A 27,859-nucleotide genomic window follows, 5' to 3' on the forward strand; every position below is an offset into this window, starting at 1 on the left:
TTTTTTTTTTTTACTGACAACAATAATGACAATAATAAAAAATAAAAAAATGGATAAAGAATATAGAGATTTAGTAGTTGGACGTCGGTTAACCCAGCGGGTGTACCGCGGACGGTTCGACGGACACATTCAAGTCGTTCGCTCGACTCGATAATAATCGGCAGGCATTCATACACTTTTCATTGGATTCCCGATTGAGCATTAAGAAATACGCTTTTAAATACATTTATATTGAGGGTCACGAGCAGTTACCGCTCACGAGCGACTAACTGATGCCTCGGGACTCATATACAGGACCTCGAATTAACGCGTAAGACCGTATTACCATTTACCATTTAGAAGCATCACTTGGAGTGTAAACACTGCATGGGATTTGAGCACATTTAGTCACATTTTATCCCCTCGCCATGACGTCTTTATAGTTCTCTATCTCTGTCAAAATCCAGATGTCTCAATTAATCCTTATCTTTTATTTTATTTTACTTAACATCGCTAAATTTTTTATTTTCGCTTTCGTACAAAAAGTTTGTCATTTTTTTTGCGGTTAATATGTGGAAAAAAAAATATTATTATAGGCCATTTTACGCAGAATTTAATACACTTTAAAATGGCACCCATGAGTATTGAAAAAAAATTTAATTACCAGGGAAAATAGTATTTGAAAGTTAAAAAAATTTTAATTTATACCGACTGATTTTTTTTTATTTTGAAAATTATTTTTTTCTTGGGATTCATGGGAGAAAAAAAATATTTTTATAGGCCATTTTTCGCAGAATTTAATGCACTTTAAAATGACACCCATGAGTATTAACAAAAAAAATTAATTACCAGGGAAAATAATATTTGAAAGTTAAAAAAATTTTAATTTATACCAATTGATTTTTTATTTATTTTGAAAATTATTTTTTTCTTGGGATTTATGGGAGTAAAAAAATATTTTTATAGGTCATTTTACGCAGAATTTAATACACTTTAAAATGGCACCCATAAGTATTAAATAAAAAATTTAATTACTAGTGAAAATGAATTCTGAAAGTTGAAAAAATTAAAATTTCTACCATCCAATGTTTCATAATTTTTTTTTTTTTTTTTTTTAATAAATTTAAAAATAAAAATATATTATGGGTCATTTTACTTAAAATTAAATTCTCTACAACCTCCTCCTATTTTTTCAAAAAATTTCCCCCCCAAAAAATCACTTAAATCTCAAAAATTATTTCCCCCACTTTTCCCCTCCCTTTAATTAATAAAAAAAAAAAAAAAAAAAAAAAAAAAATTGACCCCTACTTGAGATGTTTTCTTTAACCGAGGATAAAAATACGTCCCTAGGGATATCAATGGTCCGTAAGTCGGTCAGTAAGTCCTTGTTCTACGGACCAAAGCTCTCGTGCGTTAACGGGTTACTTTTCTTTCTTTGCAAAAGACTTTTTTCCTTCAGTAATATCAAGCGCCCACTGGCTCTGTTTACAACACTCGACCCCTTAGTCCCCAGGGGTCGAGGATTGAGGATCTAGGGTCGAGGGGACCGTTCATTTAAACGAGAAAATTAACACCTATCCTATTTAATTATAAATATCTACAAATCTCAGGTATACTTTTTTATATTTATATAAATAAGGGAAAAAATACGGCTGCTTGGTCATTTAGCAAATATATATATACATACATACATATATGTATTTTTTATTAACAGACGATCGGGCAATGATTGGTAAGTGAAGTGAGTCTTGTAAGTTAACTTCACTTGGCATAAAAATAATTTTTTTTTTTATATAAAAAAAAAAAAATTATGAGTGACGTTGAGGAGCGATCAGAAGCCCAGGAGGTTTTTGATCCTTATCGGAGGGACACGAGAAAAAAATATTTATCGTAAGTTATTTTTTTTATTTTTTTTTTTTTTTTTTGCGACCCGATTTTTTAATTTTTTTTTTATGGTTAGAAAATTTTTTATTGCAATTTTATTCAAATGGACTGTTAAAACCGACCCTTGAAGGCAGTGGAATTGGTAAAAAATCATTGTGGAATTTTAAAGAAAAAAAAAAAATTTTATATTGATTTTTTGAATTTCATTTTTGGAAAATATTTTTTTTTTTAATTTTGAGTTCAGTAGTTGGGTAGAGAATGTAATTTCACGTAAAATGAGTACCCACATGGCTATATTATGATAAAGTTGTTATTTGATATATTTTTATATTTATAAATATGATAAGAAAATTTTCGGTTTGAATATAGTGATGTGGGTACTCATTTTACTCGTCATTACTTCTAGATTAAGGTCTCGGAGACGGTTTTTTGATAAAATAATTAATCTGAGAAAAAAAGTGGTGTGCGTCGGAACTTGACGTGATTTCGAAGTGATCGGAATGTAGGCTTGTGGGTACTCAAACAAGCGGAAATTTTCCGGGGATTTCAGAAATATTATTAGTTATTCAATTAACATTGATAGAATACTAATTACTACATTAATTAATATCTGATGTGGAAAAAATGAAAGAATAAAAATTTATTTTATTTCAGGGACTTCAAGTCTTTTATGAATCTGGTGAAAAGTGCAGCAGGAACCGGATTATTTGCGATGCCTCATGCGTTTGCGTCAGTGGGAATGATCGTCGGGATAATCGGTACGATTTTGGTGGGAATTTTAATAACAGTCGCTCTGCATTTGTTGATGATGACTCACTGTGACTTATGTAAAATTAAACGTAGAAGAGCGATACCGTATGACCAAATTGTTGCGACGACAATGACCAGTGGAATAATGAGAGGAAAAATTTCCGCGGGAACTGCGAGTTTGGTGATTGACATAATTATGCTGGCGTGTTACATCGGGATCGGCGCAGTCTATATTGTTTTTGTCAGCGGCATCATCCAGGACCTTGTGGACCAGGGGAAAACTATCGGCCAGCCCTACTACGTTTTAATTTTATTCCCGCTCTTTTTGCTTTTGAATTTGATCCGAGGATTGAACGCAATTGCCCCGATTTCGATCATCGGAAATGTTCTTATTATCGTGGCTGCGTTGATTGGGGCCGCCTATGCGGTGATTAAATCAGAGAGCGACTGGGTCTATGTACAGAAAGATTATCATAAATATCCTAAATTTCTAGGGACCATTTTTTTCGCGCTTTCCTCACCGGCACTGGTAAGTCTTACTTTAAACTCGAATTATTCTGTTAATATTGGATTTATGGAAAAAAGTAAAGAATACTTTTTTGTAGGAAATTTTATTTACTACAAAGTTGTATCAGTACATTTTTTTGATATCTATGATAGTTGATGAGTAATTTTGATTTTTGTAAACCGCGAATTAAAATTTGAACTCCGCGAATTGTATAATCTTTTTTCTATGACTTTAAATTGGAATAACTATTGAATGATTTGATTTATGAAAAAAAGTAAAGAATACTTTTTTGTAGGAAATTTTATTTACTACAAAGTTGTATCAGTACATTTTTTTTATATCTGTGATAGTTGATGAGTAATTTTGATTTTTGTAAACCGCGAATTAAAATTTGAACTCTGCGAATTGTATAATCTTTTTTCTATGACTTTAAATTGGAATAACTATTGAATGATTAGATTTATGAAAAAAAGTAAAGAATACTTTTTTGTAGGAAATTTTATTTACTACAAAGTTGTATCAGTACATTTTTTTCATATCTGTGATAGTTGATGAGTAATTTTGATTTTTGTAAGCCGCGAATTAAAATTTGAACTCCGCGAATTGTATAATTTTTTCTATGACTTTAAATTGGAATAACTATTAAATAATTAGATTTATGAAAAAAAGTAAAGAATACTTTTTTGTAGGAAATTAAATTTCCTATGAAAATGTGTCTAACGAAAAATTTTTAAAACAGGCACTGGCGATACAGCAGGACATGAAAGAGCCCCAACACTTCACACGTAAATGCGGAGTCTTGAACTGGGGAATGGGAACTCTTATATTCATGCACGTGATTATCGGTATCGTAGGTTACGCCAAGTATGGCAGCAGCGTCACAGGAAACTTCGTTCAGAATCACCTGAGGCTTGACACAGTGACAGCAATTGCACTGGGAGTCCAAGCTCTCGGAATTTTTTTCAGTTACGGTATCCAGTGTTTCCTACCGATTTCAATTCTACACAAAGACTACGCAGTTCGTTCCATTCAAGATGGCTGTCTCAAAGGGACTCCCTACTTTTGGAATATCATGATACGCATCGCTGTAACTTTACTTACTTGTAAGTTAAATTTCAAAAAATTGATTTTTTCGATATTTTTACCCCGTAAAATTTTTTTTCAAATAATCGACTCTGAGATTCTTGTTCTCGACGAAATTCCGCGTAAAATGAGTACCAACAAGCCTATATTATGATAAACTCATTATTATCATATTTATGTGTGCACTTTTCATACTTTTACAACTTCCGGTCTAAAAGTATCGATGTGGGTACTCATTTTACTCGTCTCCACGCCCTCTATCGTTTTCATAACCTCATTTTCTTTCAAAAAAAGATTTCAAAAAAATAAACCCCATCCCCCAGTTTTTGGGACCCGAATTAAAAGTTAACCGAACATAGCAATGTTGGTACTCAAACTAGAGGTAATTTCCTCACAAATTCAAAGATCCCATGAGTTTTTTATTTAGAATAAAAAATACCCAACTTACCTCAGCTTTTTGTCTCCTGAGTTGCAGGTGTGCTCGCAGCCTCGATCCCGCAGCTCCAAATTTTCACCAGTTTCGTCGGTGCCCTCTGCGTAGCGACTCTAGGCTTCATAGTCCCCGTCATCGTCTTCATGATCAGCCACCATGGGAAATACGGCCGCTGCAAATGGAAATTAATTCTCAGCTTATTCATCCTTATTTTAGGAGCCATCGCAATGATATTAGCGACTATTTCTAGTATTAAATCAACGTTTGATTACCTTAAAGAATAATTTCTTTAGTTAGTTTATCCTTTTGATTTTTTGAGCGAGTATGCACGTGCTGGTTTAAAGATACCAAGTAATTACGCGTGTGATGCTGGGACACGGCACGTGCTCTTAAATGCTCACTAATTGCTACTAAGCTTTGAGCTTCACAGAGCGGAATTCTTTTTTTTTTAGTTTCTTTGTAACTGGTTTTCCTTTAAAGATATGTTATGTCTGCTATTCATGTATGTATACATATATTTATTTATATATTTTGTTATTTATCTTTGGAATTTAAATAAATTTAATTTTGAACTTTTTTTGGTATCTGCTTGTTGAATTTATTTTTTTGTCTAAATTAAAAAAGTTAGGGTCTATTTTGTAGGAAATTTCACGCACTTTAACCCTGTATTTTTTATTTTTCGGAAAAAAATTTATTTGAACACGAATTTTTAGGTTTAAATAGAAGTAAAATCAAAATTTGAAAAAATGTCTTCTTTACTAATTATCTTAATTAATTATTTTCGATCCTTATTTTTGGTCGAAATTTAAAAAGTTAGGGGCCATTTTGTAGGAAATTTCATGCACTTTAACCCTGTATTTTTTATTTTTCCGAAAAAAATTTATTTGAACACGAATTTTTAGGTTTAAATAGAAGTAAAAACAAAATTTGAAAAAATGTCTTCTTTACTAATTATCTTAATTAATTATTTTCGATCCTTATTTTTGGTCGAAATTTAAAAAGTTAGGGACCATTTTGTAGGAAATTTCATGCACTTTAACCCTGTATTTTTTATTTTTCCGAAAAAAATTTATTTGAACACGAATTTTTAGGTTTAAATAGAAGTAAAATCAAAATTTGAAAAAATGTCTTCTTTACTAATTATCTTAATTAATTATTTTCGATCCTTATTTTTGGTCAAAATTAAAAAAGTCAGGTACCATTTTGTAGGAAATTTCACGCACTTTAACCCTGTATTTTTTATTTTTTTGAAAAAAATTTATTTGAACACGAATTTTTCAGTTTACCCATCACCGAACCCAAAACCACCAAAAAAATGATTTCTATCCTGTGCCCTCAGTAGAAAAAAATGTCCTCTCAACCCTGAATCAATCAATCTCCCCAGCAATCTCCAAAAATCCTCAGTCAAAAATAAAAGCCGATTCCCCAAGAAAATGTTTTAAAAAATTTTTGTCATGCGAGACGTAGATTACCGTCGCCTTAGCACTGAGTCTTAAACCAGGGGCTAGGGGCTAGAGGTTATACAGTTAGATTTAGTAGGTTGTCATCACCATCCCGTAGCTCCTTAGCCATTTCTTAGCGTAGAGTATGTCTGCTATGCTCCTTAGCCTCCTTATCTTGCGTCTGCAAGACTGCGCTTGGTAATACGCTACCGTGACATCAACTTACACCGTCAAGATCTCAACACCCTCTGGCTTATAGCTTTTGGCATCAGGGTTCTGGCTCACTATTCCTACTACTTCCTTACCTATACTCAGTATGTTTAAAAAGAAAAATATCCTTTCAATAAAGGATTAACGCGCGAAAAGATTAATCGCACAATATTTTCTTGAAAATTGATAAAGAAAAAAAAAAAATTTATTATCACCCTCGTAAAAATATATATACGACATTAAAGACATGGGGTGACTATATATAATATATATATATATATATATTTTTTTTTTTGTGTGTATGGGGTAGAGACATTGGAAGAGGCAGAGGCAGAAAAAGGGGGAAGGGGAAATCGAGAGAAGCATCCACGGAATTATGTCGCGTTTAAATTTACGGAGGCTTCATTATACGCGACACTTTATACGCTTCGTTTGTTCTTATTCGCTACGTTACGTGTCACTAAATTATTGAACATAACTATTATATTTTTATTTTTGAATTTTTTAAATTTTCGCGGGAATTTTAAATTTTTAAATTTAACCCGCGATAACTTGAGAAGTTATTGAGATAGTGGGATAAAAAAAATTTTTAAATAAAGCTTAGGGTAGAGACTTTTGAAGGGCAAAATTCAAAATTTTGAAAAAAAATTTTTTTGACTTTGATTTTTGGGAAATTGACAAAGATAATTTTTTTTGAGAATTGAAATTGGGAGTTTTGGAGCTCGGAAAGTGAGAGAGAAAAATTTTTTTGGTCAAAATGAAATGACAGAATAAGTAGAGGACAGTTCAAGCTTTAATTAAAAATTTTTTTTTTATTTTTAATGTGATCAGTTTAAAAGTTAAAAAAAAAAAATTGCCGATTTTTTAATGAAAAATAGAAGCATTAAAATTTAAAATAAAATTCATCGATAATTTGAATGCAAGTAAAAGAAATTTGTCTAATATGATAAATGATAAAAAAAAAAAAATGAAGGAAAATTATAATTAAATTTTTAATAAAAATAAAAATAGAGAGAATATTTTCGATATTTCCACTCACCCTATATTTTTTATAACCACCAGTTCCTAGACCTGATTGGATGCAGAGAGTTATCTCGCGTAACGTTACTTCCGGTTGATTGGTCGCTGTGGTCGTCATGACTACCCCACTGCCACCCACCACAAGTTAGTGGCATTGCCTCAACCTCCCCCTCCCCTCCCACCCCCTCCTCCTCGCCCTTCTATATATGAATTCTCTCGGCAACTCACCCCCTATTTTACACACATTCATGCCCGCCTGCAAGCCCCGATAACACGTTTCTCGGCACGCGTAAACATCTGTACTATCTTTCGTCTCTTTCACTTTAATATTTATGTTCTCCGTAAAAGTTTAAGTTCAGTTTTCGAATCCGAATATTTTTTAAATTTTTGGTTACTGTATACCGGAGTTTAAATTTAAATATCTTTTAAACCATTACTGATATCACTAAAATGAATGAATACTTTTTTGTAGGAAATTTTATCCTCTACAATTTTATTCCTATACATTTTTATCCTATCTTCAATATTTTAGCTACAATATCAATTTTAAATCATCAAGGTACAAATTACTCCCAGAAACCGACTCCGAAACTTAAAATTAAAATACTGACCAAACTACCCCAGATACGAAAAAAACTTATCCATACAATTTTATCCAGAATTCTTTCCCCTACAAAAGTGTTCCTATACATTTTTACCATATCTCCAAGCCTTCATGCTTAAAACCTCTTCCATTCCTCCAGACCCATTTTTACTGCCGGCTTGAAATATTTCGTCAAAATTTTCCCTGATTTTTCTCATCTTTTTCAACTTTTTACTTCCCATTGTTAAAAATTCATGTAAAAATCCCTCGTAACAATCCACCAACACATTTTACCAAAGTTACGACCCAAACTGAACAGTATTTGTTTATTAAAATGCAAATAAAATATTAACATTTCATCAGACACGTGGAATAGACAAGACACGCGACGTAATTTACATTAGGCGCCGAATTAATCGCCCGTCAACATTCTATAATCCTATTATATATGACATACTTGATGTTTTATGCTAATAATAACTTCCCTACACACACACGCACACGCACACACAGACATATTTATTATCCTATAAGTAAAAGGCCTACATATTTACGAATTTACCGTAGAAAATGTCTCTCAGTGTCATCTCTCCCCTTTTTTATTACAAATATCAAATATTATTATTATTATAATGACTAAATGACATAGTGAAAGTGGGCGTGAACAAAACTTAACATATATCTCTATATAAATAACAATAGAGTTGGACTGGAAGCTGAGAGTTTGGTTGAGATGTCACGTTTTTTTTGTCGGATCCAATTCGTCAAGGACCGCTGAGCTGAATTCGTCTCGAGTACCGTGGCTCATTTAATTTATATGGATCTTTATTTATTTTCAGACGAATGTGGTGTGGATAGATGTATATATGGATATAGTTTTGTTATTGTGATCGATCAATCATGGGAAATTGATTGGGTCAATGGGAAAAATTTTTGAAATTTGACAAATGATTGATTATTTTATTACTCTGATAATTAAATGCGAAATGTGAGGGAGGTTGTGGAGATAGGGTTGAAATGTATAGACGTATTTGTATTAAATGGAATTTTGGTTTCCGTCAAAAATTTATGAATTTTTTTGGAAACGGAAATTATGGATTTTTAGATTTTCATGTTGTTTTTAAGGTTTCTCGACGTTAGGACCTTAATTTTTGGAATTTTTTTCTTAATTCTAGTGTGCCGGAAATGACGAAACCAAATTTTGAGACCCAAGTTAATTTGGAGCGAAATTTCGATTCTCTGGAAGAAGGGTTCCTTTAGAAATTTTGGTTGTTTTTGACCTTTCTCGGCTGTTGGATGAAGATTTCCGGTTTATTTTTCTTAATTCTAATGGGCCGGAAGTAATGAAACCAAATTTTGGAATCAAATTAAATTAGGAGCGAAATTTCGATTCTCTGGAAGAAGGGTTCCTTTTGAAATTTTGGTTGTTTTTGACCTTTTTCGACTATTGGATAAAAATTTCCGGTTTTTTTTTCTTAATTCTAGTGTACCGGAAGTAAGGAAACCAAATTTTGGAATCAAATTAAATTAGGAGCGAAATTTCGATTCTCCGGAAGAAGGGTTCCTTTTGAAATTTTGGTTGTTTTTGGCCTTTCTCGACTATTGGATAAGAATTTCCGTTTTTTTTTTCTTAATTCTAGTGTACCGGAAGTAAGGAAACCAAATTTTGGAATCAAATTAAATTAGGAGCGAAATTTCGATTCTCTGGAAGAAGGGTTCCTTTTGAAATTTTGGTTGTTTTTGGCCTTTCTCGACTATTGGATAAAAATTTCCGGTTTTTTTTTCTTAATTCTAGTGTACCGGAAGTAACGAAACCAAATTTTGAAACCTAAGTCAATTAGAAGCGCAATTTCGATTCTTCAGAAAAAGGGCTGCTTTAGAAATTCTGATTATTTCTCGCTTTTTTCAACTTTAGCATCCCTATATGCAATTTTTTTGATCACCATTGACCTTCCGCAAGCATCAGAGTGTAAATCTTGACCATTTTCGTATTAAATTCAAACTAAAACAAAATTTCGAATTTTTCGAAAAGTAGCAGCATTGAGTTTTTCTTTCTATTTATAATTTTATCTCTTTTTCTTCACTTCAATTCCACAGTATCCAGACTTTCTACAAGAAAATACATGACAATAGGTCATAAATAAAAGTAAACTGTTGGAGTATTTCTTTGTGTTAATAAAATTTTTTATAATCCCGAATTCAAAGTCCAGATCCACTCGAACCCAGGCTTAAAAAAACTTCTATTCATAGAATTTTCAGTAGCTTTCTATTGACTTTCTCGGTTTTAAATCCTTCTGTTATTATCTATCATGTGGGAAAAATAGCAATTAAGTATTTTTTTCACTTTTCCATCAAAGTTGTTTCAAAAATCAGATTATTGGTCATGATAATGATGAATAAAAAAAAGGATAATTTGCTTCTAGGTGGTCCATGGACGTCTGTCATCTGTCGTATTCGTATTTCTATGTCTTAGGTATAAAGTATCCCGGGTCATTCTATAGGAGTCAACACGTCTAATGTTACTCAACACACAATATCACCGTGCGAAGATATTGAAAAATTATTATTATTCCACAGACTCTTGATGTGTTCAAATTTTTATATGACAGGTGCATCAAAATATGTCATATTTCTAATACTTAACCCGCATTTTAATTTAAAATTCAAATATTTTATATTTTATAAATTTTCAGCCGACCCATTTTACCTCATATATGACTTTATTATAATATAAAAATTTGTATACGTTTTCATAAAACTCGATTTTGAATGTAAACATCTGTCGTGTCACATTGTCCATTATAATATTAAACATTGACACTTATATTCTGACCAGGAAACATGATTAGTGTCTACACACTTGACCTGACTTGGACCCTCGACGATCGTCCCTCGTCTTTCGTCCGATCTCTATACCATTATATCGATACAAGAGAGTCTATATAATACAAACGGTTAGCTTAGATTTTCAGAACCGTAACAATTTATTAATATTGGGACCCTGTAACTCGCCTGCCAATTGAGGTATCCTAATTTTATAAATTTTATTTACAACCGTGAACATATATTTTCATATATTTATGGTTTTGTAGGACAAAATAGAGTTTTCTAAGTCTAATATTAATTTTTTTCGTTAAAAATTACTTTATAATGTGTTTAGATCATCATAGTAGAGTAATTTCGAATTTGCAATACTTTTAAACTGACATAGTGCAACATTTTTTCCAAAATATTTTTTGATTAACATAATACAGTAATTGTTTCATCGCAATATTTTTTAAGTAAAAAGGTATCCTAATTTTATAAATTTTATTTACAACTGTAAACGTATACTTTAACATATTTTTGGTTTTGTATGACAAAATAGACTTTTCTAAGTCTAATATTAATTTTTTTCCTTAAAAATTACTTTATAATGTGTTTAGATCATCATAGTAGAGTAATTTCGAATTTGCAATACTTTTAAACTGACATAGTGCAACATTTTTTCCAAAATATTTTTTGATTAACATAATACAGTAATTGTTTCATCGCAATATTTTTTAAGTAAAAAGTTATCATAATTTTATAAATTTTATTTACAACTGTAAACGTATACTTTAACATATTTTTGGTTTTGTATGACAAAATAGAGTTTTCTAAGTCTAATATTAATTTTTTTCTTTAAAAATTACTTTATAATGTGTTTAGAACATCATAATAGAGTAATTTCGAATTTGCAATATTTTTAAACTGACATAGTGTAACATTTTTTAAAAAATATCTTTTGATTGACATAATATAGCTATTGCTTCTTTGTAATACTCTTAAAATATCATAGTCTAGGAACATTAATTAAAAATATACCCAAATTTCCTTAATATATCACTTTTTCTTGAAAAATCCTTCGATTCGAAAATTACAATTTTTCTTAAGAATGTTCAAATAATTCTAATCTAGTTACAAAAAAGTGTTATTCACATCAGTTTTGCAACTTTTAGAAGTAGTATCTCGAAATTAACATAGTGCAGTAATTATTTTTTAAAAAATACCCCTAATTTGACATAGTGCTGCAATATTTTTCAAAAATACCCCAGTGGCTTATAGTTAAATTTAAAGCGCTAAAAATTATGAATATTGTCATGAAGTTGAAGCAAGCGGCCAGAATATAAGTAGCGGCCACGCGAAAAATTATGCAATATGTCTAAATCAACATAGTGCAGTATTAAAAAAAAAATTTCAAGCTCTATCGTAAAAATATATATATTTTTATGTATCCTAGACACAATTAGCTCTAAAATTTATGGTTCCGACTCAGCAGCTCGCATCAGTATATTAAGCTAAATACGCGGTTTCTCTTTACACGCCATTACTATTACACCTTGGACTACTGCAGCTGCGTCATCAGGTTATCAATTAACGTCGTATCTCCCCAATAATTCATAATCACGGTCCCGATTCCCGTCCCCATCTATGCCCATGTCCATACTCATCCATTTATCTCCGGTTCTCTCGGTAAAAGTCATGTCACTCGTTGCATACTTAAAAGGGTTTTGAATAAGTTCGGCCGCCTGTTGCACGCGTGACGTCATCGCACCTAAGCCGCCTCGGTACAGTGGCAAGAGAGGGGGCAGCCGATTGGCGAGCCAACCGAGGCGTGGTTTTGTCTGTCTCCACCCAATAACACAGCAACTCCTACTTATTAATTTGATTTTTATTTTTTTTTTTTATATATATGTATACATATATATACATACATATATATATTTTTAATTTTGTCTAGTCCAATCTGTTGATAAATTTACAGTTTTAAGTTCAGTATCAATTGGATAAAAATAGAAACAAAAAAAATATATATATATATATATATATATATATGTATATATTTATATATATTGAGGTAAATTTAAACACTTGTACAAATTTTGACATAACTGATACAATTACGCAATTATGTTAATTTTACATAATATCCAGACTGTCCTATTTTTTTTTTTTTTTTTTTTTTTTTTTTTTTTTTTTTTTTTTTTTTAATGACAATAATTTTATGAAATAAAATATTAAATAGAAGACGTAATATAAAGTAAGAAATGACTTGACCTTGGCTGGATTTACGCGTTGGTGCGCTAATGCAAAATCGAAACGCGTTACTTCCACCGCGTGGATACCCCAAAGCCAGATCTCGGAGCGGGATACAAAGAAGAAAGAAAATAAAGAAAGTTGTGAGATAACATAAAGGGATACACCCTAGCTATTTTTTATTTTTATATTTTTTGAACGGACAAGGAAAAATGAGAGGGAGGAAAAAAGGGAATGAAAAAAAAGGAAAAATTTAAAAATGTAAAAAAAAAAAAAAATAATTTTTAAGTGTTATAATTTAGGCTGGATAAGGAGACGGATAAGGGTCCGGGTGACTCAGGATCACTCTTGCGTGTGTAACGGTTCCACCCTTCGACGGAGTAACGCGTGAGTAGATAACGTTTTAGATGAAAGGAAACAAATGCCAATTATAGTTTTTTTTTTTTTTAATTATTTTTTTGGCGCCATGCTGTGAGTTAGGGTTTTTTAAGGTTTTTTGGGTGGTGGGGTGGAGTAATTAGGGAGCAATAGGCAATTTTTTGAAAATAGGCATAAGGTGAATTTTGTCAAAATGGGCATGAAATTTAAAATAAGCATTTTTTTGCAAAAAAAATAGGCATTGGTAGAAAGTAGGCAATTTTTGCAAAAAAAATGGGCATTTTTTTTTCAATTAGTAGGAGAAATTGAATTGCTAAGAATTTTTTTGGTGGGCAATAGAAATTTTTGTTAATAAAAATAGGCACTGATAGGAATTAGGTGATTTTGGAACTAAATAGGCAGCTGTCAATAAAAATTAGGCAGTTTTTAAAATTAATGGGCAGAAATAAAAGATTAAAATTTTTTTGTGGACAGTGGGCAATTTTTTGGCTAAAAATAGGCCATAGTGGGCAATAGGCAATTAAAGAAAAAAGTAGGCAATTTTTTATGGAAAAATAGGCAATTTTTGTAATTAGCCATGGGCCGAATTTAATTACTAGAAATTTTTTAATTAAGTAATAGGCATTTTTTGACAGAATTAGGCATAAGATAGGAAAGTTTAATTACAAATAGGCACTGATAGGCAAGCATGCTCTAGCTGATGATGGCAACACAAAAAAAATATTAGACAATATTACACTTGCATTTTTTTTGCAAAAAAATGCATTTTGAATTTTACAATAGGCATTCAAGTAAAATATTAGAAAATTAAAAAAATAGGCACTGCATTAAAAATACGGCAGAAATATAATAAAATTAGGCATACATGCTACTAATAGGCAATTTTGAAAAAAAAATATAGAAACTATAATGAAAAATTTCATGCAGGCAGTCGACAAATCGATTAAAAAATAGGCACTAAAAAATTTAGCTAATAGGCAGTACTTTATAAAAAAAAATTTTTAATAGGCAGTAAAAAATGAAATTTGAAAATTTTTATAAATAAAAGAATAAATAATAAAATATAAACTGTAGCGTAAATAAATATCAACAAGTAGATAAACTAATATTATCAAGACAATGATAAAGTTTAACTAGTAGTTACGGACACCGAGTGACTCTGTTCTTAGTAGAGTAAAAATAAGTGTATATCTTAACAACATATAAGTTTAGTTATAATTCGAGCGCGCCTGCGGCCTCAGACCCTTACCATTCCCTTATTTAGTAGAACGAGCGCCCCCGAGAGTCGCTTCCGCACGAATAAGCATTCTAGCCATTCACAATCGATGATGTCACGAAACCGTAGGGTCGCAGTGGGGCTATCGCTCAGCACCGCCCACTTTTACCCAAGTGGGGAACTCATAAGCTCTGTGATTGGCTGCAACTCACCGCTACCCTGCATCATCCCCAGTCGGTCCAAACGACCCCGTCTAACTCTCGCTCTAATTTTTCGAGTAGACGCTTGGGTCAGACAGAGACCAGGCTCTTACCGAGTGAAAAAGAGGCGGTTGCTCCGTTTAAGAGAGCAAGCAAGAGAGTTATCGGCCTCGTGTGTTCTCTGGTCGAGAGTGGGGGAGATGAAATTCAAAGTTTATTTTACTTGCCAGGAATTATCCAAAGTGTGTACGCGCCAAAACGACACGCGACTTCGCTCCCGACGGTATTATCTCCTGAGGTGCTCACGCTCGCTTTAATATTACAATAAATCCGCGGATTACGGACTTTTTAACGCTCACTGTCACGCGTGTGTCATCTTGTTTTATTTTTATTATTTTTTTTCTTTTATGTGCAAAGTTTGACTTTCTGTGATAGTGTTTTGTGATTTTGGATCTTTTTCCGTCACGGAGCTTCATCATTGGTACGTTTCATATTTTTCTGTCTTCTATACACTTATTTTCATGCCTTTACAAGGAACCCAAGAAAAATTTTAAAAAATTTCGGTTTTTCTGACGAAATTCGAATTTTTCTAGTTATGACAATCTCAAAATTTTTGGAATTTTGTGTCGTTTTTGACCTTCTTCGACATCTGGATTAAAATTTCCGACTTTTATTTCTTAATTCTCGAGTGCCGGAAGCAACGAAACCAAACTTTGAGACCTAAGTCAATTTGGGGCGAAATTTCGATTCCCTGGAAGAAGGGTCGCTTTGAAAGATTTTGTTGTTTTAGACCTTCTTAAACTTTTGGATGCTAATTTCCGGCATTTTTTTCTTAATTCTATTGTGCCGGAAGCAACGAAACCGAATTTTGAGATCTAAGTCAATTTGGAGCGAAATTTCGATTCTCTGGAAGAAGGGTTCCTTTGGAAATTTTCATTATTTTGGATGCTTTTCAACTTTTTATTTTTTTTCTATAGCTTTTCTGTATGTTTTCCATCCTCCGCAAGTGGCAAGTAAGAAAATTTTATTGGATTCGTGATCAAATTTAATTTAGACCCAAATTTTGAATTTCGCAAAAAGTGACAGATTTCAATTTTTTCGTCTATACAAAATTGTCTCAATTTTTTTACTTTGATTTCGAAAGCATTTTCTCTTTTATCAAGAAAATACCTGAAAATTTACTGAAATTTTCTCAAAATCGCCTATTGGGTCAAAAACTCAATTTTCAAAATTATAATTTTCGACTTTTTCATACCGACGGCTTTTCAAAAATACTTCTTTCTCTTATGAATTTTCAACTCTCCTAACAAACAAGAAATGCAACGAAAATTTGACAAATTAAAAAAATTTCTCGATCTTAATTTAAAAATTTGAAATTTGAAAATACTAATTTCAAAATTTTCCAATTTTCTTTTAATTTCTTTCAAAAATATTTTTTTTATTTCTTTTTCAACATTTTTCCCAACTAATTTCTACAGCAACTCAAATTTAACCCAAAATCTGCAAAAATTCAAAACCATTTTTTTCCAAAAATATTTTTTTTTTCAAATTTTTCCAAAATAAATTTCTTTTTTTTTTTTTTCACTCCCAAATCAGTATACAAAAAATTTCAAATTAAAAAACAATAAATCTTGAAAAAAAATCTGCCCAAAAATGGAAAAAAATTTTTTCAATTTTTGAAACTTGAGTCTGCGAAAATCGATGAATTTCCAGTTTTGATTGAAAACAATGCCGAAGAAGGTACAAAACACATAATTACTTACAAAACAAGGCAATAAATAGATTGTATAGACAAATAAGAGTACAACGGGCTTACAAGTTAAAATGCCGTTAATTACGCCCTTTCTGCGCTCGTATTATCTTTTGTACAGTTGTACGCGTCCTTTATCAATTATGACTACGCATTATGATACATATAGACCACCCATGTTGTGAAAAGCGAGTTAAAAAATAATAATAAACACTTAATTAAAGCGATTAAATGGAAGTAGACATGATGGGTAATGATAAAAAAATGTTATTAAAAATAATAATAATAATAATAGGAGATTTAAAAAAGGGATATGTGTTAAATCGAGTCTTGTAAACAGGGATCCTGTTTGCGCTCACTCGAGCATAATCCCGTGGTAATCCTCTCTGGTTAGTATACACGCCAAACACTCTGTATTTCGATCTATAGATTTCGATGTGAACGTCCATGTTCAAATGTATCTATTTTTTTAGGTTTGTTTTCATTGAGTTCTTAATTGTCGGTAAAATGGGCTGATGTTCATGTAAAATTTTTTTCATAGGAAAAATAGGCTGCCTATTTTTCCTATGAGAAAAAGCCTGGATCCATAGGCAGTAAAATGGGAGGGGGAGGGGGATAGGCAATGTGGTGGGAGATAGACAGCATGAAATAGGCATTGTGGGGGGGGGGTAGGCAGTAGTGGGCAATAGGTGAAATTTCTAGGCAGTGTAAATAGGCGCGGAAGAGGGGAGATAGGCAAAAGTAATAGACAGAGAAATTCCCGATAAATAATAGGCAGTGGCAGCTTAAGTTAAAAAATAGGCAATAGGCAGAGAAAAATAGGAATCGATTTTGGGGTGGCAGTAGGCAGTAGTTTAGGGGTGAAATAGGCAATAGGCGGTGGGCAATAGGCAGCGATTTTAGGCTGTTAAAAAAAGGCATTAAAGGAATTCTTGTAGGGAATAGGCAGTGATTTTTAAACAATAATAGGCAGTGTCATTCTGTCATAAAATAGGCAGGGGTATGAGGCATACAATAATAGGCAATAATTATTTTCTACAATAGGCAGCTAATTCTGCCTGAAAAATGAACGATTGAACTTAAACCTACAATTTTTCTATAAAATAGGCATTAGGGACAATGTTAGGCATTATAGGCAAAATAGGCATTGTAGAATAGGCAGTATTGGGAATAAATATACAAATAAATAGGCAACAAAAAGTATTCAGGCTTATTGGAGAAGTAGGCAGCCATCAACTAATAGGCACCTGCCTAAAATAGGCAATTATTTAATAGGCAAAAAAATATTTTTAATGAATTTTGTACATTTGTTAAAGAGAAAAATTACATACTTTTGTGATGTAAGTTTTTTTACATGAATTAAAGTATTGATTTTTTTGTAATGATAATTATTTAAAAAAAAAAAAAATCACGTATGATGAAATTATGAACGACAATAAAATTTATATTGAGACACTCTTATGACTAATTATCGCACTTGGACGGAGTTACAAATCCATACTGGGTGTTGACGTATAGAGTGCATTATAGCACTGAGGAAAGAGTCTATCAATGAAGTTGTGTGCTGTTGCATTCAAAAGGGAGTATATATCCGATGGGGTAAATTGCGACACTTGAAAACAATCTCAATGCTTTTGTATTTAATAATAATAACAAAAATAAAAAAAAAAATTTACTTAATTAGCAATAAAATGCGATACAAAAAAAAAATCTAAAATAAAAATGTGACTTTTGTTTGAGTGCAAATAAGTTCGTTGAACTTGCTCTAAATGTCTCGTTACGCAAGATTTGTTCGATTCGATTCGATTGTTGACGCAGTTGGTCGCGAAAAAAAATTTTGCATTGACTTATTATGTGTATTTTTTATTATTTTTTTTTTTTTTTTTTTTTAAATAAAATATGAAAAATAAAAATCAACAAAAATTTTATCTTTAACCTCATTTTGATAAAAATTGTGTAACAATTATTAATTTTAAAAGAAATCACTAGATATTTATTTTTTATTGCATATTTATGTATGTTAATGTTGTATAATTATTATATTTTATGTGCAGAAATATATAAAGAAGTTTTAAAGGCCTGAAGATTCTGCCTTCGCAGCAACTGAGCGCTGCGGTCGCTCCATGGCCGGGCGCCACCGGCCTTTTGGCCTCTGTTACCGCTGACGATATGGCACATAAAGGTAATCAAATTTTATTTTATTAAAGAAAAAAAAAAAAATCGATATATCGAAATTTTATAATCGATATCTCGAAATTTTATAATCGATATCTCGAAATAAATATCAACAGTTAAAATTTTTTTAAGATTGTTTCAATTTAAAGAATTGTTTTTGTTATATCGAACAAAATAATCGATATATCGATATATCGAAGTATGAATCGATATATCGACATTTTATAATCGATATCTCGAAATAAAAATCGATACTTAAATTTTTTTAAGGTTAATTTAATTTTAAGAATTATTTTCGATATATCGAACAAAATAATCGATATATCGAAGTATATATCGATATATCGAAGTATGAATCGTTTTATCAAAATATAAGTCGATATATCGAAGTAAAAGTCAATGTCTCAAATAATACCATTTATTCACTAAAGTTATGATCGATAACTCGCATTAGGAATCGATATTGAAATCCATTTATCGATTTAACCATCGATATCTCGAATAAAAAATCGATAAATCGCATCTCTAATCGATACGTTAAACTTTAATTCGCCGTCGAATATAGTCATTGAAACCTCAAAGTTATAATCGATTTTTCAAATTTATAATCGATGTATCGAGTAATGAATTCGATATCTCAAACTACTAATCGATATCTCGAATTAAAAATCGATATTTGAAATTTTTTAATTTATTTAAAATATTCTTTCCCTTATATCGAATCTAATAGTCGATAGCTTGCGTTCATGATCGATATCTCGAAGATTAATCGATATATCGAATAAAAAAATCGATATCTCGTTTTTTTTATCGATATTAGAATCAAATGATAGACATTTCGAATCTCGAAAAATTTAAATCGATATATCGAACTAATTAATCGATATATCGAAATTCATTTTTTTTTTTTTTTTTTTTTATATTTAAATTTAAAAAAATTTTTATCAGCATTTAAATAAAGATAATAATATAAAAATTTAATATCAGAATGAGATAAAATCTCAGGGCATTGATCGTTTTTGAATACCGAGTGATATAGAGAGTACTAACCCCCTCCGACTAAAGAACGTCGGCGTCTTATGCTTCAGAGCGTCGCACCCCCATTCTCTTCTGCTACCCTACCCTTACACACAAGCACACACACACGCATATATATATATATATATATATATATATATATATATATATATATATATATATATATATATATATATGTGTATGTATATATGTATGAGTTTAACGTGAGACTATTTTATACTTTTACTCGTTGAAAGTCGCCGCGAAAAACACTCTTTAGAGCTTACCAGCAAACTCCATAGGGGTTCAAAAAAAAAAAAAATAAAAAACGAAGAAAGAGAAAAAAGGGTATATATATATATAAATATATAGATATATATAAAAAGATATAAGCAACTGAAGGAGAACATTAAAGACAAGCAAAAGTAGTCGTAGAGACATGAGAAGAAATTTGTTCTCTGTAGCGTCGGCGGGTGGTGAGAAGAGCGACCCTTTTGATCTGCGATGTCGTTGCTGCTGTCTCGGCACTCGGCACTCGACTCTACTACGGCCTCTTATTCAATTAATTCGTAACTGGCGAGAAAAATCCCGGTACGCTGTATAACTATCGGAGATGAAAATAAAAATAAATAAAATATTTTTAAGGCCGGACTATTTTATTTTATTAAAGCCTTTTTTATTGTCTTGTCTTTTATCTTTGTTTCCAAGTATTGATTCGATGATGAGGAATTTTATATTTTTTAACATTTTTTTTGTTTTTTGTTTCATATATTTTTATTTTTTTTTAAGATACGGATCTAGAGAAGAGAAAGAGAGTCGCCGGCTCGCTCTCCCGGAATCGGTGGTGCATCCGACTGTAAAATTTCCTCTTCAAACAGAACGCCTCATCCTCTGCTCTGTAACCCCCGTCCCGAGCACCCGAGCACCTTCTCATCCGCTGCCTCGTGCCTCTTTTCATGCCCCTCGTGAACCTGAGTCTTGCATACACCCGCGAGGGATGTTCAAGACACATTTACCAAGACAACCGTTTTTTTAAAACAAAAAACAAAAAAAAAAATTCGATATATCGAAATTCGAGATCGATATATCGAAATTTTTAATCGAGATATCGATATTTGTAATCGAGGCGGTAAACTCTATAAATGAGTTGAAAAAAAAATTTCGAGATATCGAAATATAAAATCGATATATCGAAATTTTTAATCGAGATATCGACATTTGTAACCGAGGCAGTAAACTCTATAAATGAGTTGAAAAAAAAAATTTCGAGATATCGAAATATAAAATCGATATATCGAAATTTTTAATCGAGATATCGACATTTGTAACCGAGGCAGTAAACTCTATAAATGAGTTGAAAAAAAAAATTTCGAGATATCGAAATATAAAATCGATATATCGAAATTTTTAATCGAGATATCGATATTTGTAATCGAGGCAGTAAACTCTACAAATAAGTTGAAAAAAAAAAATTTCGAGATATCGAAATATAAAATCGATAAATCGAAATTTTTAATCGAGATATCGATATTAATAATCGAGGTCATTGATCGATATCTCGAAATTAGTAAATTTTTTTGTCAGATTATTTAAATTAAAAGTAAAAGTTTGAATTTTTTTTTACCAAATATTGAACCCTGCTTCAATATATCGAACTCATCATCGATATATCGAACTTGTAATCGATATATCGAACTTAAAATGAATATATCGAAGCAAGTAATTTAAAAAAAAAATATATTTATTTAATTTTTTAGTCGAAAAGTGAATTTTTCGATATATCGAACTTATAGTCGATGTATCGATGTCTAAAGTCGATATATCGAAGTCGAAAATCGATGTATCGAATAAAATAATCTCGAAAATTTTTTTTCGAATTTCATAGTCGAAACAGTTGATTTTTTGATATATCGAACCTTGACTCGATATATCCAAGTTAATAATTGATATCTCGAACTCGGAATCGATATATCGAAGTTAATAATCGATATATCGAACTAAGAATCGATATACCAAAGTCAATAATCGATATCTCAGACTCAAAATCGATATATCGAAGTTAATAATCGATATCTCGAACTGAGTATCGATATATCGAATCGATTTTTTTTTTTTTTTTTTTTTTTTTTTTTCGTTATAATAAGCCGTGGCAAAAATTTTTTTTTGCAAAATAAATATTGTGACAAATCACGGGATTTAGTTTCGAGATTACACATATGTATACAAAGAGGGTAAAAGTATAACTGTCGGTCTAATTTTCCCCTACAAATAGTTACTGAAGATTACATCGATCTTATTGTAATAATGCATGTTATATTTTCAATAGAACTAACCCCCGAAGGGGAAATATTTATCGTGATTTTAGATATCTTTATTTTATATTCGACATTTTCTACTTTTTGCCGCACACTCTTATATATATAAATTTATTTTCCCATGATAGTTGTTTTAATTACTGGTTTAGTTGTCCCGCGGAGTCCGTGGCGTCTGTCAGTGTTATGATTTCTTAAACTTCGAGCCCTGAGAGTGGCATTGGGCCCCGTTGGGCCTCATGGGAACCAAACAGACCCAATACACGTGTACTAAAATTCAGAATAGCTCAACGCAGTCTATAAAGCGCTAGTACCACCCCAGCCCGTGGATGCATTTCTTTAGATCTGGACATCCCCGTAGCGCAACCACAATGACACTGGGACTTACTTATTGTCCCGCGCACCTTGTGATCGCTTATATACGATTGTACGTTTATTAATGGATATAACAAGCTTCAAAAACTGTTTCTATTGTACTCAGACTTCGTAAACAATAATTAGATTTTTTATAAAGACCAGAAACCAAACAAATTTTAAGCTAAATTTATTTCTTTAGCTTCTCTGTGTTTTTCAGACCATTTCGAGTAAAAAGAGTACCCACAAGCCCAGAAAATTATTTAACAAAAAATCCAAATTTTTTACCTACGCCATATGCAATTTTTTCAATTTATCCCTCGTTAAAAATTTTTAAAAAATAAACGCTTGTGATATTCTTATTCTCATCAACATTCCGCGTAAAATGAGTACCAACAAGCGTATATTACCTCAAAGTCATCTTCATCATATATGTATATATATATATGCATTTTTCATATTTTTACTTCCGGTATAAAAAATATCGATGTGGGTACTCATTCTACTCGTCTCAATTTCCTCTATCATCTCCTCAGTGTCAATCTACATCTCAAAAAAGTTTTCAAAAAAAAAAATTGAATTTTCAAATTTTTGTAACCAAAATCAAAAGTCACCAGATCATAGCGATGTGGGTACTCAAACTACCGGAAATTACCTCTAGAATTCAAATAATTACTCAGTTCTTCCATTAAATTTGTTCAGAAAATCCAACTTTAAAAATTCATAATTCGTATATTTTATTTATAAATATTTAAACTAGTCTCGAAAAATATTCTTGTAAGAAATAAGACGCATAGTATAATATCAGCTTTAGCTTGAATTGAGCCAGAGCTAGAGCCAGAGCCAGAGCCAGAGTAGCAGAGCAGAGGTTGAGGGGCTCTGTGGACAGACCTTTTCCACGTAGCGCACCCGGAGAAGCGGCTCTGACAGATCCGTTGGCGTGGAATAACGCGTTTACGAGCTCTTTGTCCGGTCCCGCTTTAGAGACCACGTCCGCCGCCTCGTGTTGCTGCTTCTGCTTGTGCTTGTGCTGTTGCTGCCAGTTTACCAACCCCAGTATTTCCAGTATGTGTACTTACACTTCAAGACACATATATATATACATATATATATATAGTTATATGTTGTTGGATGCCAAGTTATGGCAGGTTGGATACTAATTGGATTCAATTCTGAAATACCTGCCCCGAAGCTTTGCTTACTTAACGATTGTTTACTAAGATATTTATCTTATTGTTCTTTTGTCAGATTATATATACTATTATTTATTTAATTTGTTTTTTTTTTTTTTCAATAGAAAAAAATTTTTTTACGGTTTTGGAAATGGGGGAAAATTGGAAAAATTAGTATGTATTGATATACAGACTCTTTGAATTGATATTGTGGCTAAAATATGAGAGATATGATAAAAATGTATATAAACAAAATTGTAGAGAATTTACTTTACTACAAAAATGTATGAGTACATTTTTTTGGTATCTGGGGTAGTTTGGTCAGAATTTTAATTTTAAATTCAAAATCTATATTGGAGTTATATTATATTTTTTGACTTGAGTATTTAAAATTAAGATACTAGCTGATATATGAGAGATAGGATAAAAATGTATAGGACCAAAATTGTAGGAAATTAAATTTCCTATGAAAATGTACTGATACATTTTTTTCGTATCTGGGGTAGTTCGGCCAGAATTTAAATTTAAAATTCCCCAGTCCGTTTGGAGTAAATTATATTTTTGGTCCCAAATATTTAAAATTAAAATTCCCGCCAAAATATCAAAGATATGACAAAAATATATGAGAACAAAATTGTAGGAAATTAAATTTCCTATGAAAATGTACTAATACATTTTTTTCGTATCTGGGGTAGTTCGGCCAGAATTTAAATTTTAAATTCCCCAGTCCGTTTGGAGTAAATTATATTTTTGGTCCCAAATATTTAAAATTAAAATTCCCGCCAAAATATCAAAGATATGACAAAAATATATGAGAACAAAATTGTAGGAAATTAAATTTCCTATGAAAATGTACTAATACATTTTTTTCGTATCTGGGGTAGTTCGGCCAGAATTTAAATTTTAAATTCCCCAGTCCGTTTGGAGTAAATTATATTTTTGGTCCCAAATATTTAAAATTAAAATTCCCGCCAAAATATCAAAGATATGACAAAAATATATGAAAACAAAATTGTAGGAAATTAAATTTCCTATGAAAATGTACTGATACATTTTTTTCGTATCTGGGGTAGTTCGGTCAGAATTTAAATTTTAAATTCCCCAGTCCGTTTGGAGTAAATTATATTTTTGGTCCCAAATATTTAAAATTGAAATTCCCGCCAAAATATCAAAGATATGACAAAAATACATAGAAACAAAATTGTAGGAAATTAAATTTCCTATAAAAAAGTACTGATACACTTTTCCCATATCTCCCATAGTTCCCGAGTAATTTCCCTAAAACCCAACAAGCAACATCTATATAAAATATATCAACTAATCATTGATATATTTACGATAAATATAAAACTCTAAAACTCGTAAACTAAAACGCCGATATCTAACAAGGGGAAAAAGGTCAAAGCGGTGAATTGGGTACAAACAGCAACAAATACTCAACGTTATTGTTAATCCCTCCTTAGTCTCAGTCTCGAGTTTTATAGTCCGTAGACCAGGACATATTTTACCCCTGGTACAACTTGGGACTACACTAGACTACACTAGACTAGACTAGACAAGACTACGAAAATATCTCCATTTTGAAAACACGTCCGCAACAATATAAACTATTATGATTCTATCCATAGACATTTGTTCATTCACTCAACATAAATGTTCGGTCAATTCTCTTTTAAATCGTTCAACAACTTAAGAATGACGTGAAAAAAAAATATATATATATTCCAAGTGCTTCCGCGCTTCAGTCGCTTATTATTATTTTTTTTTTTTTATTCTATTTCCATTCACCTGGTCAGCAAGAATTGAGAACTGAGAACTGAGAGAGCCAACAGCTAACAGAGATGAGTAGTTTTGTTGAGTGGATGTATCGTGACAAAAATTAACAATAAAAACCCTCGTCATGTTAACTCGGCGGGTGTCTGCCCACTGAATCAGATTCAGAACCAGACCGACGCGTCATTTTTTTTTTTTTTTTTTTTTTTTTTTAAGAAAATTATTTATTTTTTTTTTATTAATTTTGATGAGTAATTTAGTGATTTATTTTTATTTATGTAAAGTACGGACATGAATTACGGATACTTAGAGGTCTTATAAGTCTTTCATTTAACCGGAAGCACTTGTATTGTGAACTAGAGCGCTTTAAGTCTATAGAATTCAACTCGGTATAGATTTTTGGTGGTTTGTTTGGATTAAGGATTGATGTTTTTATAAAAAATTGGAAATATGGGACGAAGTATTGGAGATATGGAAAAAATGTGTAGATTCATTTTTATAGGAAATTTAATTCTCTACAATTTTGTTTCTGAGCATTTTTATCGTATCTTTGATACTTTGGCCACAATATTAATTTTGAACACTCGATACAAAAAATATAATTTACTCCGATAATGAGTTTTGAATTTAAAATTAAAATTATGACCAAACTACCCGAGATACGAAAAAAATGTATGAGTACATTTTCGTAGCAAATTTAATTCTCTACAATTTTGTTTCTATGCATTTTTATCGTATCTTTGATACTTTGGCCACAATATTAATTTTAAATACTCGAGAAAAAAATATCAATTTTACTCCGATATAAATTTTGAATTTAAAATTAAAATTATGACCAAACTACCCGAGATACGAAAAAAATACATGAGTACATTTTTACAGGAAATTTAATTTTCTACAATTTTGTTCTTATACATTTTTGCCGTATCTTTGATACTTTGGCCACAATATTAATTTTGAACACTCGATACAAAAAATATAATTTACTCCGATAATGAGTTTTGAATTTAAAATTAAAATTATGACCAAACTACCCGAGATACGAAAAAAATGTATGAGTACATTTTCGTAGCAAATTTAATTCTCTACAATTTTGTTTCTATGCATTTTTATCGTATCTTTGATACTTTGGCCACAATATTAATTTTAAATACTCGAGAAAAAAATATCAATTTTACTCCGATATAAATTTTGAATTTAAAATTAAAATTATGACCAAACTACCCGAGATACGAAAAAAGTATATGAGTACATTTTTACAGGAAATTTAATTTTCTACAATTTTGTTCCTATACATTTTTACCGTATCTTCAATACTTTAGCCAGAATATCGATTTAAAGTATAACTATCCAACTATTCAAAATTTCGTACGTACGAATGTACGAATGTACGGACGCTCTGTATCTCATGACTGAATTACCCGATTTAAAAAATTTTTGAGGGAGTCTCCGAAGCTTGTTAGTCTTTATGACCCACTAAATTTTTGAACCGATCTGCTGCTTACTTTATCGCTTAGACTAGAAAACGTTTAGAAAAATTTCCGTATGGAAAAATTGGTAAATTCTAAAAAAGTAATGAAACATGTAAATTTAAAATTTATACCGTTTTATATAAATTCTATAAATATACGCTTACAGCTCTGGCATCTAAAAGATAATTTTTTCTTATCTACTAGAAAAAAACTTATCGATAGGTTATTTATACTAGAAATTTTCCATGCGAATTAATGAGTTTAATCAACCTCATGTTTAGATTTTTTACGCCTTATTTTTAGTCATATATATAATATTAAACAATGTAACGGATCCTTTATAAAAAAAAAAAAAAAACGTAATTATTTTATTTTATTTATTATTTTTTTTTTTTCATAGAAAATTACCGACAAATATTCTTATACTTCAAATGCTCATATCTTCCAAAATATCGCATTTATCAAAAAAATGCACTCGTACATTTTTATCACAAATTTAATTTCCTACAAAAAAGATCTCTATAAATTTTCTTCTAAATTCAATATTTAAGCCGTAATTCAAATTTGAAGTGCGATATAAAAGTTTCAAGGTCACAATATTTTTCCAAATTGATTTTCGAGGCATGGTTGGAAAGGTCAGTTTGGTTTGAAATTTTTGTGGGCTATAAGGGTTAATATACTATAGAGATTTCCGTGAAAAGTTTTTAAATCGGGTAATTCGGTAATGAGATACAGAGAGTCCGTACATTCGTACATTCGTACGTACGAAATTTTGAATAGTCGGATAGTTGTACTTTAAATTAATATTCCGGCCAAAGTATCAAAGATACGGCAAAAATGTATAGGAACAAAATTGTAGAGAATTAAATTTTCTACAAAAATGTACTCATACATTTTTTTCGTATCTCGGGTAGTTTGGTCATAATTTTAATTTTAAATTCAAAATTTATATCGGAGTAAAATTGATATTTTTTTCTCGAGTATTTAAAATTAATATTGTGGCCAAAGTATCAAAGATACGATAAAAATGTATAGAAACAAAATTGTAGAGAATTAAATTTGCTACAAAAACGTACTCATACATTTTTTT

The 27,859-nt window shown here is 31.0% G+C and overlaps 2 protein-coding genes across 3 annotated transcripts in view; both read left to right on the plus strand.

Moving 5' to 3' along the window:
• The first annotated feature begins 1,789 nt into the window (after positions 1 to 1,789).
• On the plus strand, positions 1,790 to 4,921 carry LOC106693148 (proton-coupled amino acid transporter-like protein CG1139). The gene is made up of 4 exons (XM_053738602.1): positions 1,790 to 1,869; positions 2,518 to 3,142; positions 3,861 to 4,224; positions 4,680 to 4,921. Exons 1-4 carry the CDS (start codon positions 1,790 to 1,792, stop codon positions 4,919 to 4,921), a joined length of 1,311 nt encoding a protein of 436 aa, XP_053594577.1.
• Positions 4,922 to 14,967: 10,046 nt separating this feature from the next.
• The window catches only part of LOC103571370 (paired box protein Pax-6), a 38,418-nt gene continuing 25,526 nt past the window's right edge, over positions 14,968 to 27,859 (plus strand). For both annotated transcript variants that reach the window (XM_008549512.2, XM_008549519.1), the window contains exons 1-2: positions 14,968 to 15,225; positions 18,549 to 18,676. In XM_008549512.2, coding sequence (XP_008547734.1) covers positions 18,664 to 18,676 — 13 coding nt within the window. In that variant the 5' untranslated portion in view covers positions 14,968 to 15,225; positions 18,549 to 18,663. The remainder of the gene's footprint in view (positions 15,226 to 18,548; positions 18,677 to 27,859) is intronic.

The sequence above is a fragment of the Microplitis demolitor genome, chromosome 4 (assembly GCF_026212275.2).
Source record: "Microplitis demolitor isolate Queensland-Clemson2020A chromosome 4, iyMicDemo2.1a, whole genome shotgun sequence".
Classification (NCBI taxonomy): Eukaryota; Metazoa; Arthropoda; class Insecta; order Hymenoptera; family Braconidae; genus Microplitis; species Microplitis demolitor.